At 54.4% G+C, this 19285-nt stretch overlaps 1 protein-coding gene across 1 annotated transcript in view; it reads left to right on the plus strand.

Annotated features, from left to right (window-relative positions):
* Nucleotides 1–19285, plus strand: part of LOC133359753 (dynein axonemal heavy chain 1-like) — an 88261-nt gene that overhangs the window by 55910 nt on the left and 13066 nt on the right. The window contains exons 34-42 of the mRNA XM_061578273.1: nucleotides 4382–4667; nucleotides 7313–7404; nucleotides 8143–8297; nucleotides 9495–9711; nucleotides 9880–10074; nucleotides 12539–12649; nucleotides 13943–14194; nucleotides 15779–15910; nucleotides 16627–16767. Coding sequence (XP_061434257.1) covers nucleotides 4382–4667; nucleotides 7313–7404; nucleotides 8143–8297; nucleotides 9495–9711; nucleotides 9880–10074; nucleotides 12539–12649; nucleotides 13943–14194; nucleotides 15779–15910; nucleotides 16627–16767 — 1581 coding nt within the window. The remainder of the gene's footprint in view (nucleotides 1–4381; nucleotides 4668–7312; nucleotides 7405–8142; nucleotides 8298–9494; nucleotides 9712–9879; nucleotides 10075–12538; nucleotides 12650–13942; nucleotides 14195–15778; nucleotides 15911–16626; nucleotides 16768–19285) is intronic.

The raw sequence follows: 19285 nt of genomic DNA on the forward strand, positions 1-19285 counted from the left end.
AAGACGAACATCTGTGGAGGGATGCAGGCAAAGCCGATGAGTCAGATGCCTTCTATGACCTCCTGTCACAGGTGCTGGCTAAAGTGGCCCCTCAGGATAGAGTCATCTTGTTGGGTGACTTCAATGCCCGAGTTGGTCATGATGCTGGTACTTGGTCTGGAGTGATTGGAAGGCATGGGCCAGATCAGCTTAATAACAACGGTAGGAGGCTGCTACATTTGTGTGCAGCCCATGGGCTTGTAATTATCAACATGCTGTTCTGGCATCGGCGCATCCACGCAACATCATGGATGCATGCCGGGTCCAAGGAAGAACATCTGCTGGACTACATAGTGACGGACCAGCGGATGTGAGCCCATGTCCTTGACACCAGGACCTACCGTGGAGCTGATCTGCCCTCTGACCATCGACTTGTCATCTGTAAGATGCGCCTGCCATTCTTCCACTCCAGTGGTGGGTGTACACCCAGACACCATTCAAACGCATAGTGGCATGGTCTCAGCTAGCTGATGGAAGTTGTAAGCGAGAATTTCATCATCGTTTGCGGCTGGGGATGGCATCGTCCCCCACTCCTCCTGATGTTGAGGGCAAATGGACGAGGTTTAGAACTGTGACTCATGCAGCTGCAATGGCTGCTTTGGTCCAGACCTCCCCAGAGACCCTGGCTGATAGAGGAGGTGTTCAGGCTGGTTGAGAAAAAGTGACAGGCCCACTCTAATCGTCTACAGCATCCCACGTCAGAATGATGAGGCTTACTGCAGCCTTCGCTCGGAGGTTCGGAGAGCCGTGAGGCGCTGTAAGGATGGGTGGTGGTCATGGGTTGCTGAGGAGATGGAGTCTGCCTCAATGGCCTGCGATCACAAATCCCTATTTAACTCCATCAAAAAAGTAACCTGCAGCACCACACCTATTACCATCATTAGGGGAAAGAACGTTGATCCAATTTCCCACCCCCAGGAACAGGTTTGCAGATTTGCTGAGCATTTCTGTGATGTCCTGGGGGACAGGAAATCCCTCAGCCAGGAAACCATCATGGGACAAAGTAGGGATGACCCTGCTGAGGCTGTGGTGCTTCAAATATTGGAAGAAGAAGTCACCCCCTGTGAGTGGCTGTGGTTTCAGGAAAGGGCGGTCCTGCACAGATGCCATATTTTCTGTCCGTCTGCTACAGCAGAGGTGTAGGGAATTCCAACAAGACCTACATCTAAACTTTATTGACCTGGTCAAGGCCTATGCAACCATCAGTAGGCCTGGGATCTGGGTTGTTCTTCGTGCTTTCGGAGTCTCTGACCCTCTGCTCACGCTCATTAAGGACCTGCATGATGGTGAGCGGGCCCGGGTAAAACTACGTGGCCGGGAGTCAGAGCCATTCCCTGTACACCTTGGGGTGCGACAGGGATGTCGTCTGGCTCCAACATTATTTAACATCTATTTCGACCACAGTGATACCTCGGTTCACGAACGCTTCGGTTCACGAACAACTCGGTTCACGAACAGAAAATTTCATAAAAATATGCTCCGGTTCACGAACTCCGCTTCGGTTCACAAACAGGAGCCGCGGCCATTTTTATGCTAATTCCAGGCTGTCACATGGTCGTGACTTCCTGTAGGAAGATCGTGGAGAGAAGCAGAGACACAAAAAAGAAGTACTGTGAGTACTGTGAAGACACTTTCAGTGACTTTTAGATTTTTGGTGTGCTTTTTAGCACATACAGTACTGTACTGTACTACTGTACTGTACAATACTGTACTTACTGTATTGTACAGTTCACCCATTTCAGTGCTTAATGGGACTCTCCCTCCAAACAATAACCGCCTCCCACCCGCCTCCCACCTGCCTTCCTCCATGCCAGAAGTCATCTCAAGCAAGGTTAGTGTTCTCTCTTTATACATTACTATACTGTACAGTACTACAGTAATGTGTATTGTAATTTGTTTCATATTTTTGTGCTTCAAAAACCAAAAAAAAAGGTCAGAACGGATTAACCGGATTTACATTGAACCCTATGGGAAAATGTGCCTCGGTTCACGACCAATTCGGTTCCCGACCAGAGTCAGTTCACGAATTAAGTTCGTGAACCGAGGTATCACTGCACATAGTTCGTGAAGCCTTCAGTAGCTATACCGGAGGAATTTCCATCTTGTACAGATACAATGGGAGGCTGATCGATGCCTGGGTGCAGTCGAGGGATGGCTCCTTATTGGTCAGCCATGTTATGTATGCCGACGACCTGGTAATTGCGGCTCACTCAGAGGAGGAGTTGGAGGCGCTGCTGCTGAACCTGGAGTGTGCCACTAAGAAGTGGGGCCTTACCATCAGCCCCACCAAAACTAAGCACCTGCCTGGGTATTTTGTACCATCGGACACTCCACCCCCACAACTTCCAATCTGTGATGGGGCAATTGTGGAGAGAGTGGAGAGTTTCCCATACCTGGGCAGTGTGCTCATGACCAGCTCCGGGTTGACAGCAGAGGTCTCACTCCGAATCAGTCCAGCGGCATTATTTTTTCATCGGTTGCGTAACGCTGTGTGGAAGCTACCTGGTCTCTCACTCCACACGAAGCTTCAGGTCTTCTTAGCCACAGTCATTCCCTCTCTTCTCTACGCCTGCGAAACATGGACCCCCCTAATGGAATATATTCACCGGTTTGAACCATTTAGGCTGGCCTGCCTACGATCCATCGTGGGTTTAACCAGGCTGGATTGTGTGAGAAGCTCACAAATCCTTGAAAGATCTGGGCAAAGTCCCATCGGTGAGCTCCTCCGGCAGGCAAGGCTGCGTTGGCTGGGTCATGTAGCCCGCATGCTCAGCCACCGCATGCCTAAACAGCTTTTGTTCGGCCGGATCGAGGGGGCTAAACGGGCGCGGCATGGACTGGAGAAGAGATGGAGTGATGTGGTACAGGATGACGTGGAGCTGAGTGGACTTGCCGATGACTGGTACCAGCGGTGTCAAGATCGGCCTCTGTGGAGGAGGCTCGTGAAGGACGCTACTGGGCAGTTGGAGGCAGTCACCCTCCAACAACAACAGAGGGCAGAGGAGCGACGCTCACAACAACGAGCGGAGCGCCGGGTGGCTAAAGCACAGCAAGTTGGCACAGTAGGGGGCACAGGTGGTGCATAAACCAGTCATCTCGGTCATCTCAGTAAATCAACCCATGGCACCTGCTGGGTCTGCCCCGTGACCTGCCGGCGGACGTTCGACACTTCACGTGGCCTCAAGGTGCACATGGCCTGGCACAAGCGTCGTGGTGACGTCACCGCCACTTAGTGACCAATGGCGGTTGTTGTTGTTGTCTGTAGTGGTTAGCGCGCTGTGCTCTGCACCCGGTAACCCGACTTCGATTCCCGCTCACGGCCCACACCGGTGACGATTATTTTGACCTGAGCACCCGGTGCGATGTGTGGGCATCGCCACGAGGGAGACAAAGGCGGCCGGGCGTGGTGCTGGCCACCCGCCCCCTCGTGTGTCACAGTGCCGGTAGAATTCAGAGGTGCTGCTACTCGCTAACAGCAACTTGCCCCAACAGCCTGTTACAGGCTACACGGGGGATCTTTGTCTTTGTGTGGGTGTCTCTGTGTGGATGCTGCTGCGACTACTACCACCCCTCACCCACCCACCACCAACCCCACCCTCACCCACCCACCACCAACCCCACCCTCACCCACCCAACCCCACCCTCACCCACCACACCACCACCCTCACCCACCCCACCACCCACCACCCAACCCTCATCCACCAACACCACCCCACCACCCTCACCCACCCACCCACCCACCACCCCTCACCCACCCACCCACCACCCCACCCTCACCCACCCACCACCCCACCCTCACCCCCCCACCCTCACCCACCCCACCCTCACCCACCACCCCACCCTCACCCACCACCCCACCCTCACCCACCACCCACCCATCACCCACCCACCCACCCCCCACCCCCACCCCACCCTCACCCATCCACTCCCCACCCCACCCATCAACCACCCCCCACCCCCACCCCACCCTCACCCACCCACCCACCCCCCACCCCACCCTCACCCACCCACCCCACCCCCCACCTTCACCCACCCACCCGCCGTCCCCCACCCCACCCCCACCCCACCCATCACCCATCCACCCACCACCCCCCACCCTCACCCACCCCACCCTAAACCACCCACCCCCCATCTTCATCCACCCACCTACCGTCCCCCCACCCTCACCCACCCCTCACCCACCACCAACCCACCCACCCCACCCACCCACCCCCCCACCCACCACCCCACCCCACCCTCACCCATCCCCACCCACCACCCCACCCTCACCCACCCACCACCCTCACTCACCCACCCACCACCCTCACCTCCCACCCCCCCTCACCCCCCACCCCCACCCCAGGAGCTGCTCTGCCTGCGTGCGCTGCGTGACGCCAACGTGCCCAAGTTCCTGGAGGAGGACCTCGCCCTGTTCGAGGGCATCGTGGCCGACCTGTTCCCCCGCACGCGCCGGGGTCACAACCCCCCCGCCCCCTCCCCCGCCCCATCCCCCGCCCCCTCCCCCGCCCCCTCCCCCGGCCCCACCCCCTCACCCGGCCCCGCCCCCGGCCCCTCCCCCGCGTCCCACGACGCGCTGGAAGGCGCCTTGAGGGTCGCCTGCCTCTCCAGAGGCCTCCGGGATGAAGACGGTGAGAGGCGGTGGGGAGGGTGGGGGGTCGGGGGTGGGGGGTAGGGGGGTGGTGGTGGTGGGGGGGGTGGGGTGGTGGTGGTGGGTAGGGGGGGTGGTGGTGGGTAGGGGGTGGTGGTGGTGGGTAGGGGGGGGGGGGTGGGGGTGGGGGTGGGGGGTGGTGGTGGTGGGTAGGGGGGTGGTGGGGGTGGGGGGGTGGTGGGGGGTGGGAGGGTGGTGGTGGTGGGTTGGGGGGTGGGGGGGTGGGGGGGTCGTGGGGGGGTGGTGGGGGTAGGGGGTGGTGGTGGGTAGGGGGGTGGTGGGGGTGGGGGGGGTGGGGGGGGGTGATGGTGGTGGGTAGGGGGGTGGTGGGGGTGGGGGGGTCGTGGGGGGGTGGTGGGGGTAGGGGGTGGTGGTGGTGGGCAGGGGGGTGGTGGTGGTGGGGGGTGGTGGTGGTGGGTAGGGGGGTGGTGGGGGTGGGGGGTGGTGGTGGGGTGGGGGGTGGTGGTGGTGGGTAGGGGGGTGGTGGGGGTGGGGGGGTCGTGGGGGGGTGGGGGGGTGGTGGGGGTAGGGGGTGGTGGGTAGGGGGGTGGTGGGGGTGGGGGGGGGTGGTGGGGGTGGGGGGTGGTGGTGGTGGGTAGGGGGGTGGTGGGGGTGGGGGGCTGGTGGGGGTGGTGGTGGTGGAGGGGGTGGTGGGGTTGGAGATGGGGGGGTTGGACTTGGTGGTGGGGGGTGGGAGGGTGGCGGGGGGGGGGTGGTGGAGGTAGTGGTGGTGGTGGGGGTCATGGAGGTGGTGGTGTGGGTGGTGGGAGTGGGTGGTGGTGTGAGTGGGGGCATGGGCAGGAGATCGCGCAAATATATAAATGTGTCGTTAAAACCCGCCACCACCCTACACAGCCAACTAGTAAGGTCTCCTGCCCCGAGTAGAGGACTGTCCACCTCTCATGGTGGCAGGAGCCAGAGCCGGTCCACCGGACCTCCTGAATATCACAGAGATCCAGGCGGTACCGATCTAGCTCCCGACAGAGGAGTGGCAGCCTCTCCTCTGCAGTGAACATTCGAACATTCCACGTGGCCATCCGTAGTGGCTTTTTGTTGTTTCTGGAGGAGCCCCGAGGGTAAAGATTCAGTCTCCTGGCTCCGCCAAATGGGGTTTGGCCAGGAGACGTTATAGATGCCTGTCCCCCCGTGGCCTCCGGCACAAGCTTAATTACACTACACTATACACTACACTATACACTACACTATATACTACTATACACTACACTACTATACACTACACTATACACTACACTATACACTACACTATACACTACTATACACTACTATACACTACACTATAAACTACACTATACACTACACTATACACTACTATACACTACACTATACACTACACTATACACTATTATTCACAACACTATACACTACTATACACTCCAATATACACTGCTTTCCACTACACTATACACTATTATACAGTGAGGGAAAAAAGTATTTGATCCCCTGCTGATTTTGTACATTTGCCCACTGACAAAGAAATGATCAGTCTATAACTTTAATGGTAGGTTTATTTGAACAGTGAGAGATAGAATAACAAAAAAATCCAGAAAAACGCATGTCATAAATGTTATAAATTGATTTGCATTTTAATGAGGGAAATAAGTATTTGACCCCCTCTCAATCAGAAAGATTTCTGGTTCCCAGGTGTCTTTTACACAGGTAACGAGCTGAGATTAGGAGCACACTCTTAAAGGGAGTGCTCCTAATCTCAGCTTGTTACCTGAATAAAAGACACCTGTTCACAGAAGCAATCAATCAATCAGATTCCAAACTCTCCACCATGGCCAAGACCAAAGTGCTCTCCAAGGATGTCAGGGACAAGATTGTAGACCTACACAAAGCTGGAATGGGCTACAAGACCATCGCCAAGCAGCTTGGTGATGCGATTATTCGCAAATGGAAGAAACACAAAAGAACTGTCAATCTCCCTCGGCCTGGGGCTCCATGCAAGATCTCACCTCGTGGAGTTGCAATGATCATGAGAATGGTGAGGAATCAGCCCATAATTACACGGGAAGATCTTGTCAATGATCTCAAGGCAGCTAGGACCATAGTCACCAAGAAAACAGTTGGTAACACACTACGCCGTGAAGGACTGAAATCCTGCAGTGCCCGCAAGGTCCCCCTGCTCAAGAAAGCACATATACATGCCTGTCTGAAGTTTGCCAATGAACATCTGAATGATTCAGAGGACAACTGGGTGAAAGTGTTGTGGTCAGATGAGACCAAAATGGAGTTCTTTGGCATCAACTCAACTCGCCGTGTTTGGAGGAGGAGGAATGCTGCCTATGACCCCAAGAACACCATCCCCACCTTCAAACATGGAGGTGGAAACATTATGCTTTGGGGGTGTTTTCTGCTCAGGGGACAGGACAACTTCACCGCATCAAAGGGACGATGGACGGGGCCATGTACCGTCAAATCTTGGGTGAGAACCTCCTTCCCTCAGCCAGGGCATTGAAAATGAGTCGTGGATGGGTATTCCAACATGACAATGACCCAAAACACACTAAAGTGGTGGTGGACTCACTGGAGTGGTTGTGGACTCACTAGAGTGGTGGTGGTGGACTCACTGCAGTGGTGGACTCACGCCGTGTCACCCCGCAGGCTTCATCAGGAAGTGCGGCCAGCTGCACGACACGACGCTGGTGCGGCACGGACTCATGCTGGTGGGAGTCACCGGGGCCGGCAAGACCCAAGTAGGCTATCCCCCTCCTCCTCCACCTTTACCTCTATCACCTTTACCTCTACCTCCTCCACCTCCTCTACCTCCTCCTCTACCTCCTCCTCTGGTACTGCCAAGGGTACTTGCCCCTGCTGCCTTGCTGGAGGCTACCTGGGCCATCTTTGTCTGTGCATCTCTGGTACTTCCAAGGGCACTTGCCCCTGCTGCCCTGCTTGAGGCTACCTGGGCCACCTTTGTCTGTGCATCTCTGGTACTGCCAATGGCACTTGCCCCTGCTGCCCTGCTGGAGGCTACCTGGACAACCTTTGTCTGTGCATCTCTGGTACTGCCAATGGCACTTGCCCCTGCTGCCTTGCTGGAGGCTACCTGGGCAACCTTTATCTGTGCATCTCTGGTACTGCCAATGGCACTTGCCCCTGCTGCCCTGCTGGAGGCTACCTGGGCCACCTTTGTCTGTGCATCTCTGGTACTGCCAAGGGCACTTGCCCCTGCTGCCCTGCTGGAGGCTACCTGGGCAACCCTTGTCTGTGCATCTCTGGTACTGCCAAGGGCACTTGCCCCTGCTGCCCTGCTGGAGGCTACCTGGGCCACCTTTGTCTGTGCATCTCTGGTACTGCCACGGGCACTTGCCCCTGCTGCCCTGCTTGAGGCTACCTGGGCCACCTTTGTCTGTGCATCTCTGGTACTGCCACGGGCACTTGCCCCTGCTGTCCTGCTGGAAGCTACCTGGGCCACCTTTGTCTGTGTGCAGTGCTACCGGGTGCTGGCGGAGGCCCTCACGTCCCTGCGGGGGCAGCAGGCGCCGAGTGGCGGCCGCTACGAGGGGGTCACGGTGCACGTGATGAACCCCAAGTCCATCAGCATGGGGCAGCTGTACGGGGAGTTTGACCTGCTCACTCACGAGTGGTGAGTGGGTGGGTGGGTGGGTGAGTGAGTGAGTGAGTGGGTGAGTGAGTGAGTGAGTGGGTGAGTGAGTGAGTGGGTGGGTGAGTGAGTGGGTGGGTGAGTGAGTGGGTGGGTGGGTGAGTGGGTGATTGAGTTAGTGAGTGAGCGAGTGAGCGAGTGGGTGAGTGAGTGGGTGATTGAGCGAGTGAGTGAGTGAGCGATTCACTGAGTGAGTGAGTGAGCGAGCGAGTGAGTGAGTCACTGAGCGACTGAGTGAGTGAGTGACTGAGTGAGCGGGTGAGCGACTGAGTGAGTGAGTGGGTGGGTGAGTGAGTAGGTGAGTGACTGAGCGAGTGAGCGACTTGGCGAGTGAGTGAATGAGTGGATGAGTAAGTGGGTGAGTGAGTGAGGGAGTGGGTGAGTGAGTGAGCAACTGAGTGAGCGACTGAGTGAGTGAGTGAGCGACTGAGTGAGCGACTGAGTGAGTGAGTGACTGACTGACTGACTGAGTGACTGACCAAGTGACTGACTGAGTGACTGAGTGAGCGTGTGAGTGACTGAGTGAGTGAGTGACTGACTGACTGACTGAGTGAGCGACTGACTGAGTGACTGAGTGAGTGACTGAGTGAGTGACTAAGTGACTGACTAAGTGACTGAGTGAGTGACTGAGTGAGCGACTGACTGAGTGACTTAGTGAGTGACTGAGTGACTGACAGACTGAGTGAGTGACTGAGTGAGTGAGTGACTGAGTGAGTGACTGAGTGAGCGACTGACTGAGTGAGTGACTGAGTGAGTGACTGAGTGAGTGACTGAGTGAGTGAGTGACTGAGTGAGCATGTGAGCGACTGAGTGACTGAGTGAGTGACTGAGTGAGTGAGTGACTGACTGAGTGACTGAATGAGCGACTGAGTGAGCATGTGAGCGATTGAGTGACTGAGTGAGTGACTGAGTGAGTGACTGACTGAGTGACTGAGTGAGTGACTGAGTGAGCGTGTGAGTGACTGACTGAGTGACTGACTGAGTGAGTGACTGACTGAGCGACTGACTGAGTGAGTGACTGAGTGAGTGACTGACTGACTGAGTGACTGAGTGATTGAGTGAGTGACTGAGTGACTGAGTGAGTGACTGACTAACTGACTGAGTGACTGAGTGAGCGACTGAGTGAGTGAACGCCACCGCTGTGATTCTTCCCCTTCCTCCTGCTGCTGCTCCATGCAGGACGGACGGCATTCTGTCCTCGCTGATCCGTGCCGGTGTGGCCGCCGTGGCTGGCGCGGGTGGTGGTGGTGGCGGTGGTGGTGGTGGTGGTGCCGGGCGGTTTTGGTACGTGCTGGATGGCCCCGTGGACGCCGTGTGGATAGAGAACATGAACACGGTGCTGGACGACAACAAGAAGCTCTGCCTCAGCTCGGGGGAGATCATCAAACTCACCGAGGTGAGAGGGGGGGGAGGGGTGGGGGGGAGAGGGGGGGGAGAGGCGGGGGGGGAGAGGTGGGGGGGGGAGAGGTGGGGGGGGAGAGGCGGGGGGAGAGGCGGGGGGGAGGTTCACCTCTGTGATATTCTCTCTCTCTGCCCTCCACCACCACCGCCCCCCCCCCCCCAGTCCCAGACGATGGTGTTCGAGGTGCAGGACCTGGCCGTGGCGTCCCCGGCGACGGTGTCGCGCTGCGGGATGGTCTACCTGGGCGCCCTGACCCTCACCCTCTCCACCCTCACCGAGGCCTGGCTGGGCAGGCTCGCCGCGCCGGCCAGCGCACTCGTGCCGGCGCTGCGATCGCTCATCCAGCGCCTGCTGCCGGTACGGATGCGATACACTATACACTACACTATACACTACACTATACACTACTACACTATACACTACAATATAAACTACACTATACACTACACTATACACTACACTGTACACTATACACTACACTATACACTACACTATACACTACACTATACACTACTATACACTACACTACTATACACTACACTATACACTACACTATACACTATACTACTATACACTACACTATACGCTACTATACACTACACTATACACTACTATACACTACACTATACACTACACTATACACTACTATACACTATACTATACACTACACTATACACTACTATACACTACACTATACACTACACTATACACTACACTATACTACTATAAACTATACTATACTTGAGAAAACACGCGTCACGCGTTGGGTTATGATACAGACATGCGGCGGACAGTGAGGACAGTGAGGACAGTGAGGACAGTGAGGGCAGTGAGGACAGTGAGGACAGTGAGGGCAAACGGGGACACGGGGAGAGGGGCGTCACACTGTTGTCATTGCGCCAATTAAGGGGGTGAGGTAATTAGGGGAGGCCGCAGGTGTTTGGGGTAACTGAGGATGCAGGCCGGTGATTGGTCGAGAGGTGTGAGTGTCTGAGATGAGCGACGCGGTGTCTACAACAACAACATCACGTGACGCTGAGGGCTGGGGGGCGAGTAGCAAAGCGGGGGATGATTCTGATTAATTCATTGGGGCAAATTGGTTCGGGGATGAAGGCAAAGAGCGTGGGGAGAAATGGGAGTTGGTGTTGGAGTCGGAGTTGGAGTTGGTTGGTGCCTGGGACAAGAGTCAGATAGAGGAAGAGATGGAGCAGTAGACAAGAGAGTATAGTACGGTAGCAGTGGACAAGAGAATATAGTACAGTAGCAGTAGACAAGAGAGTATAGTATACGGTAGCAGTAGATAAGAGAGTGTAGTACGGTAGCAGTAGACAAGAGAGTATAGTACGGTAGCAGTGGACAAGAGAGTGTAGTATACGGTAGCAGTAGACAAGAGAGTATAGTACGGTAGCAGTGGACAAGAGAGTGTAGTACGGTAGCAGTAGACAAGAGAGTAAAGTATACGATAGCAGTAGACAAGAGAGTGTAGTACGGTAGCAGTGGACAAGAGAGTATAGTATACGGTAGCAGTGGACAAGAGAGTATAGTATACGGTAGCATTAGACAAGAGAGTATAGTATACAGTAGCAGTGGACAAGAGAGTATAGTATACGGTAGCAGTAGACAAGAGAGTATAGTATACGGTAGCAGTAGACAAGAGTGTATAGTGTACGGTAGCAGTAGACAAGAGAGTATAGTATATGGTAGCAGTAGACAAGAGTGTATAGTGTACGGTAGCAGTAGACAAGAGAGTATAGTATACGGTAGCAGTAGACAAGAGAGTATAGTATACGGTAGCAGTAGACAAGAGTGTATAGTGTACGGTAGCAGTGGACAAGAGAGTATAGTATACGGTAGCAGTGGACAAGAGAGTATAGTATACGGTAGCAGTAGACAAGAGAGTATAGTATACGGTAGCAGTAGACAAGAGAGTATAGTATACGGTAGCAGTAGACAAGAGAGTATAGTATACGGTAGCAGTAGACAAGAGAGTATAGTACGGTAGCAGTAGACAAGAGAGTATAGTATACGGTAGCAGTAGACAAGAGAGTATAGTATACGGTAGCAGTAGACAAGAGAGTATAGTATACTGGTAGCAGTAGACAAGAGAGTATAGTATACGGTAGCAGGTAGACAAGAGAGTATAGTATAACGGTAGCGGTAGACAAAGAGAGTATAGTATACGGTAGCAGGTAGACAAGAGAGTATAGTATACGGTAGCAGTAGGACAAGAGAGTATAGTATACGGTAGCAGTAGACAAGAGAGTATAGTATACGGTAGCAGTAGACAAGAGAGTATAGTATACGGTAGCAGTAAGACAAAGAGAGTATAGTATACGGTAGCAGTAGACAAGAGAGTATAGTATACGGTAGCAGTAGACAAGAGAGTATAGTATACGGTAGCAGTAGACAAGAGAGTATAGTATACGGTAGCAGTAGACAAGAGAGTATAGTATACGGTAGCAGTAGACAAGAGAGTATAGTATACGGTAGCAGTAGACAAGAGAGTATAGTACGGTAGCAGTAGACAAGAGAGTATAGTATACGGTAGCAGTAGACAAGAGAGTATAGTATACGGTAGCAGTAGACAAGAGAGTATAGTATACGGTAGCGGTAGACAAGAGAGTATAGTATACGGTAGGGACATTGAGTGATGTTGATGGGGAGTTGTGAACTATACGTGTTAATAAGAACCGAGAAGACAAAGAAGCTGTTGCGTCAGTACGAGTCCTACACTATTATACACTACTGTGTGTGTACTGTGTGTGTACTGTGTGTGTTCTGCGTGTGTACTGTGTCTGTGTACTGTGTGTGCTGTGTACAGGACGCGGTGCGCTGGGTGCGTGCCAGTGCGGTGGAGCCGGTGGCCTCTGTGGACGTGAATCTGGTGGCCGGATTCCTTCGCATCCTGGACTGTTTCCTGCAGCCCCTGCAGGTCACTCACTCACCCACTCACTCACTCATTGACCCACTCACTCAATCACTCACCCACCCACTCACCCACTCACTCACTTACCCACCCACTCATCCACTCACCCACTTACTCACTCACTCACCCATTCACTCACTCACCCACTCATTCATTCACTCACCCACTCATTCATTCACTCACCCACTCACTTACTCACCCACCCACTCACTCACTCACTCACCCATTCACTCACCCACTCACCCACTCACTCACCCACCCACTCACCCACCACCCACTCACCCACTCACTCACCCACCCACTCACCGACTCACCCACTCACTCACCCACTCACCTACCCACTAACTCACTCACTCACCCACTCACTCACCCACTGATTCACTGACCCACTCACTAATCTCATCACTAACCCACTCACTAACCCATTAACTCACCCACTCACTTACCCACCCACTCACCCACTCACCCACTCACTCACTCACCCATTCACCCACTCACCCACTCACTCACCCATTCACTCACCCACTCACTCACCCACCCACTCACCCACCCACCCACTCACCCACTCACTCACCCACCCACTCACCGACTCACCCACTCACTCACCCACTCACCTACCCACTCACTCACTCACCCACTCACTCACCCACTCATTCACTGACCCACTCACTAATCTCATCACTAACCCACTCACTCACCCATTAACTCACTGTACAGTGTGACTATGTTGTACAGTGTGGTGGTGATGTACAGTGTGAGCATGTTCTGCAGTGGCGATGTTGTACAGTGTTGTGATGGTATACATTGTGGCCACGTTGTACAGTGTGGGCGTGATGTACAGTGTGGCCGCGTTGTACAGTGTGACCATGTTGTACAGTGCCATGTTATACAGCATGGCGATGATGTACAGTGCTGGAATGGTGTACAGTGTAGCCATGTCGTACAGTGTTGCGATGTCGTACAGTTTTGCGATGTTGCAGTGTGGGGATGTTGTACAGTTTTGTCCTGTTGTACAGTGTGGTAATGTACAGGTGTTGTGACGTTGTACATTGTCGCTGTTATACAGTTTGGCGATGATGTACAGTGCTGGAATGGTGTACAGTGTAGCCATGTTGTACAGTGTTGCGATGTCATACAGTGTTGCAATGTTGTACAGTGTGGTAATGTACAAGTGTTGCGACGTTGTACATTGTCGCTGTTGTACAGTATGGCGGCGTTGTACAGTGCGGCCATGTACAGTGCCACGGCGCAGCTCGGCCGTCTCGACGCCGCTTCGGTTCGTGATCCCTCCTCTCACAGGTTGCTGCCGGCGGAGGCAGTGGAGGCGGTGGAGGCGGTGGAGGCGGTGGCGTCGGCACCGCCCGGCGTGCTCAGCAGCCCCACCGCCAGCAGCAGCAGCAGGAGGATGATGCGGCGGTGGTGGTGGTGGCGCCGCGTCTGCTGGAGGCGTGGGCCGTGTTTGCGTTGGTGTGGAGCGTCGGGGGCAGCTGCGACGCCGCATCGCGGCCGCGGTTCAGCCGCTGGCTCCGGGACAAGATGGCCGTAGAGGAGGTGCTCACGTCTCTCTCGTCTGCCCGTGTCTCTCCCCGTGTCTCTCTCACCGTGTCGCTCTCCCCGTGTCTCTCTCACTGTGTCTCTCCCCGTGTCTCTCTCACCGTGTCGCTTTCCCCGTGTCTCTCTCACCGTGTCGCTCTCATTGTGTCTCTCTCACCGTGTTTCCCACCGTGTCTCTGTCCCCGTGTCTCTCTCTGTGTCTCTCACCGTGTCTCTCCCCTCGGCGTCTCTCCCCTCGGTGTCTCTCTCCCCGTGTCTCTCTCACCGTGTCGCTCACACCGTGTCTCTCTCACCGTGTCTCTTACCGTGTCTCTCTCCCCGTGTCTCTCTCACCGTGTCGCTCTCCCCGTGTCTCTCTCACCGTGTCGCTCTCACCGTGTCGCTCTCACCGTGTCTCTCTCCCCGTGTCTCTCTCACCGTGTCGCTCTCCCCGTGTCTCTCTCACCGTGTCGCTCTCCCCGTGTCTCTCTCACCGTGTCTCTCTCACTGTGTCTCTCCCCGTGTCTCTCTCACCGTGTCGCTCTCCCCGTGTGTCTCTCACCGTGTCGCTCTCATTGTGTCTCTCTCACCGTGTCTCCCACCGTGTCTCTGTCCCCGTGTCTCTCTCCGTGTCTCTCACCGTGTCTCTCTCCCCGTGTTTCTCGCTCATGTCTCTCTCGCCGTGTCTTACAGCTAAATCTCCTGTTTCCCGGATGAGGCGCTGGTCTATGACTACCGTGTCTCACCGTGTCTCTCTCCCCGTGTCTCTCTCCCCGTGTCTCACCGTGTCTCTCCCCGTGTCTCACCGTGTTTCTCTCACTGTGTCTCTCAGCTGTGTCTCCCGTTCCCGGACGAGGGGCTGGTCTACGACTACCATGTCTCTCTCCCCGTGTCTCACCGTGTCTCTCCCCGTGTCTCTCTCCCCGTGTCTCACCGTGTCTCTCCCCGTGTCTCACCGTGTTTCTCTCCCCGTGTCTCACCGTGTCTCTCCCCGTGTCTCTCTCCCCGTGTCTCTCTCCCCGTGTCTCTTAGCTGCTTCTCCCGTTCCCGGACGAGGGGCTGGTCTACGACTACCGTGTCTCACCATGTCTCACCGTGTCTCTCTCACCGTGTCTCACCGTGTCTCACCGTGTCTCTCTCCCCGTGTCTCACCGTGTCTCTCTCACCGTGTCTCTCTCCCCGTGTCTCTCTCACCGTGTCTCACCGTGTCTCTCCCCGTGTCTCTCCGTGTCTCACCGTGTCTCTCTCCGTGTCTCCCCATGTCTCACTGTGTCTCTCTCCCCGTGTCTCTCTCCTTGTGTCTCTCTCCCCGTGTCTCTCCCCGTGTCTCCCCGTGTCTCCCCGTGTCTCTCAGCTGCGTCTCCCCTTCCCGGACGAGGGGCTGGTCTACGACTACCGTGTCTCTCTCCCCGTGTCTCTCTCACCGTGTCTCCCTCACCGTGTCTCTGTGTCTCTCCCTGTGTCTCACTGTGTCTCCCCGTGTCTCTCTCCCCGTGTCTCTCTCACCGTGTCTCTGTGTCTCTCCCTGTGTCTCACTGTGTCTCACCGTGTCTCACCGTGTCTCTCTCCCCGTGTCTCCCCGTGTCTCCCCGTGTCTCTCAGCTGTGTCTCCCGTTCCCGGACGAGGGGCTGGTCTACGACTATCGTCTTGATGACGGTGGTTTCAGCAGCGGCGGCCGGGACGAGGAGGAGGGGGAGGGGGGGGTGGACGGGCTGGAGGCGTCGCGTCATCAGGTGGGGACGCCCCTAGGTCCGCTCAGCCTAAAAAAAACGAGGCTGCTGCTTGCTGCTGACAGCCCTGCTGGAGGCTACCTGGGGGACCTTTGTCTTTGTGTCTCTGCTGCTGTTACCAACAGCACTTGCCCCACCATTCCTGTTTGAGGCTACCTGGGGGACCTTTGTCTTTTTATCTCTGCTGCTCGCTCCTAACAGCACTTGCCCCTACATCCCTGCTGGAGGCTACCCAGGAGACCTTTGTCTTTGTATCTCTGCTGCTGCTACCAACAGCACTTGCCCCACCATCCCTGTTGGATGCTACCTGAGGGACCTTTGTCTTTGTATCTCTGCTGCTCGCTACTAACAGCACTTGCCCCACCATTCCTGTTGGAGGATACCTGGGGGACCTTTGTCTTTGTATCTCTGCTGCTGTTACCAACAGCACTTGCCCCACCATCCCTGTTGTAGGCTACCTGAGGGACCTTTGTCTTTGTATCTCTGCTGCTCGCTACTAACAGCACTTGCCCCACCATTCCTGTTGGAGGATACCTGGGGGACCTTTGTCTTTATATCTCTGCTGCTGCTACCAACAGCACTTGCCCCTACATCCCTGCTGGAGGCTACCTGGGGGACCTTTGTCTTTGTATCTCTGCTGCTGCTACTAACAGCACTTGCCCCACCAGTCCTGTTGGAGGCTACCTGGGGGACCTTTGCCTGTGGCTGTGTGCGTGCAGGTGCGATGGGTGGGATGGATGGTGGGGGTGGCGGAGTTCACGGTGGCTCCCGGCACCCCCTTCACTGACATCGTGGTGCCCACGATGGACACGCTGAGGATGACTCACCTCATTCACCTGCTGCTCACCAATCACAAGCCGGTGAGTAGCTCACCACTCACCACACACACTCACCCACCCACTCACTCATCACTCACTCACCCACTCACTCAAACACTCACTCACGCAGTCACTCACACTCACCACTCACACTCACCACTCACACTCACCACTCACACTCACTCACTCATAGACTCACTCAGAGACTCACTCACTCATAGACTCACTCAGAGACTCACTCACCCACACACCCACTCACTCACTCATCATTCACTCACTCATCACTCACTCACCCACTCACGCAGTCACTCACCCACTCATCACTCACCCACTCACTCACACACTCACTCATCACTCACCCACTCATCACTCACCCACTCACTCACACACTCACTCACCCACTCACCACACACACACACTCACCCACTCACTCACCCACTCATCACTCACTCACTCATAGACTCACTCAGAGACTCACTCACTCATAGACTCACTCGGAGACTCACTCACCCACACACCCACTCACTCACTCATCACTCACTCACTCATCACTCACTCACCCACTCACGCAGTCACTCACCCACTCATCACTCACCCACTCACTCACACACTCACTCATCACTCACCCACTCATCACTCACCCACTCACTCACACACTCACTCACTCGCCCACTCACCACACACACACACTCACCCACTCACTCACTCACTCACTCACCCGCTCACCACTCACACACTCACTCACTCACCACACACTCATCACTCACCCACTCACTCACACACTCACTCATCACTCACCCACTCATCACTCACCCACTCACTCACACACTCACTCACTCACCCACTCACCACACACACACACTCTCCCACTCACTCACTCACTCACCCGCTCACCACTCACACACTCACTCACTCACCCACTCACCCACCCACTCATCACTCACTCACTCATCACTCACGCACTCTATGTATCTCTATGTATCTCTATGTGTCTCTATGTATCTCTATGTGCCTCTATGAGTCTCTATGTATGTACAGTGAGGGAAAAAAGTATTTGATCCCCTGCTGATTTTGTACGTTCGCCCACTGACAAAGAAATGATCAGTCTATAATTTTAATGGTAGGTTTATTTGAACAATAACAACAACAAAAATCAGAAAAACGCATGTCAAAAATGTTAAAAATTGATTTGCATTTTAATGAGGGAAATAAGTATTTGACCCCTCTGCAAAACATGACTTAGTACTTGGTGGCAAAACCCTTGTTGGCAATCACAGAGGTCAGACGTTTCTTATAGTTGGCCACCAGGTTTGCACACATCTCAGGAGGGATTTTGTCCCACTCCTCTTTGCAGATCTTCTCCAAGTCATTAAGGTTTCGAGGCTGACGTTTGGCAACTCGAACCTTCAGCTCCTTCCACAGATTTTCTATGGGATTAAGGTCTGGAGACTGGCTAGGCCACTCCAGGACCTTAATGTGCTTCTTCTTGAGCCACTCCTTTGTTGCCTTGGCCGTGTGTTTTGGGTCATTGTCATGCTGGAATACCCATTCACGACCCATTTTCAATGCCCTGGCTGAGGAAAGGAGGTTCTCACCCAAGATTTGACGGTACATGGCCCCGTCCATCGTCCCTTTGATGCGGTGAAGTTGTCCTGTCCCCTTAGCAGAAAAACACCCCCAAAGCATAATGTTTCCACCTCCATGTTTGATGGTGGGGATGGTGTTCTTGGGGTCATAGGCAGCATTCCTCCTCTTCCAAACACGGCGAGTTGAGTTGATGCCAAAGAGCTCCATTTTGGTCTCATCTGACCACAACACTTTCACCCAGTTGTCCTCTGAATCATTCAGATGTTCATTGGCAAACTTCAGACGGGCATGTATATGTGCTTTCTTGAGCAGGGGGACCTTGCGGGCGCTGCAGGATTTCAGTCCTTCACGGCGTAGTGTGTTACCAACTGTTTTCTTGATGACTATGGTCCCAGCTGCCTTGAGATCATTGACAGATCTTCCCGTGTAGTTCTGGGCTGATTCCTCACCGTTATCATGATCATTGCAACTCCACGAGGTGAGATCTTGCATGGAGCCCCAGGCCAAGGGAGATTGACAGTTCTTTTGTGTTTCTTCCATTTGCGAATAATCGCACCAACTGTTTTCACCTCACCAAGCTGCTTGGCGATGGTCTTGTAGCCCATTCCAGCCTTGTGTAGGTCTACAATCTTGTCCCTGACATCCTTGGATAGCTCTTTGGTCTTTGCCATGGTGGAGAGTTTGGAAGGGGGTCAAATACTTATTTCCATCATTAAAATGCAAATCAATTTATAACATTTTTGACATGCGTTTTTCTGGATTTTGTTGTTGTTATTCTGTCTCTCATTGTTCAAATAAACCTATCATTAAAGTTATAGACTGATCATTTCTTTGTCAGTAGGCGAACGTACAAAATCAGCAGGGGATCAAATACTTTTTTTCCCTCACTGTACGTATCTTTATGTATCTTTATCTATCTCTATGTATCTCTATGAGTCTCTATGTGTCTCTATGTGTCTCTATGTGTCTCTAT

Source organism: Lethenteron reissneri, chromosome 66 (genome assembly GCF_015708825.2).
Source record: "Lethenteron reissneri isolate LAM-NWPU_2019-01 chromosome 66, ASM1570882v1, whole genome shotgun sequence".
NCBI lineage: Eukaryota > Metazoa > Chordata > Hyperoartia > Petromyzontiformes > Petromyzontidae > Lethenteron > Lethenteron reissneri.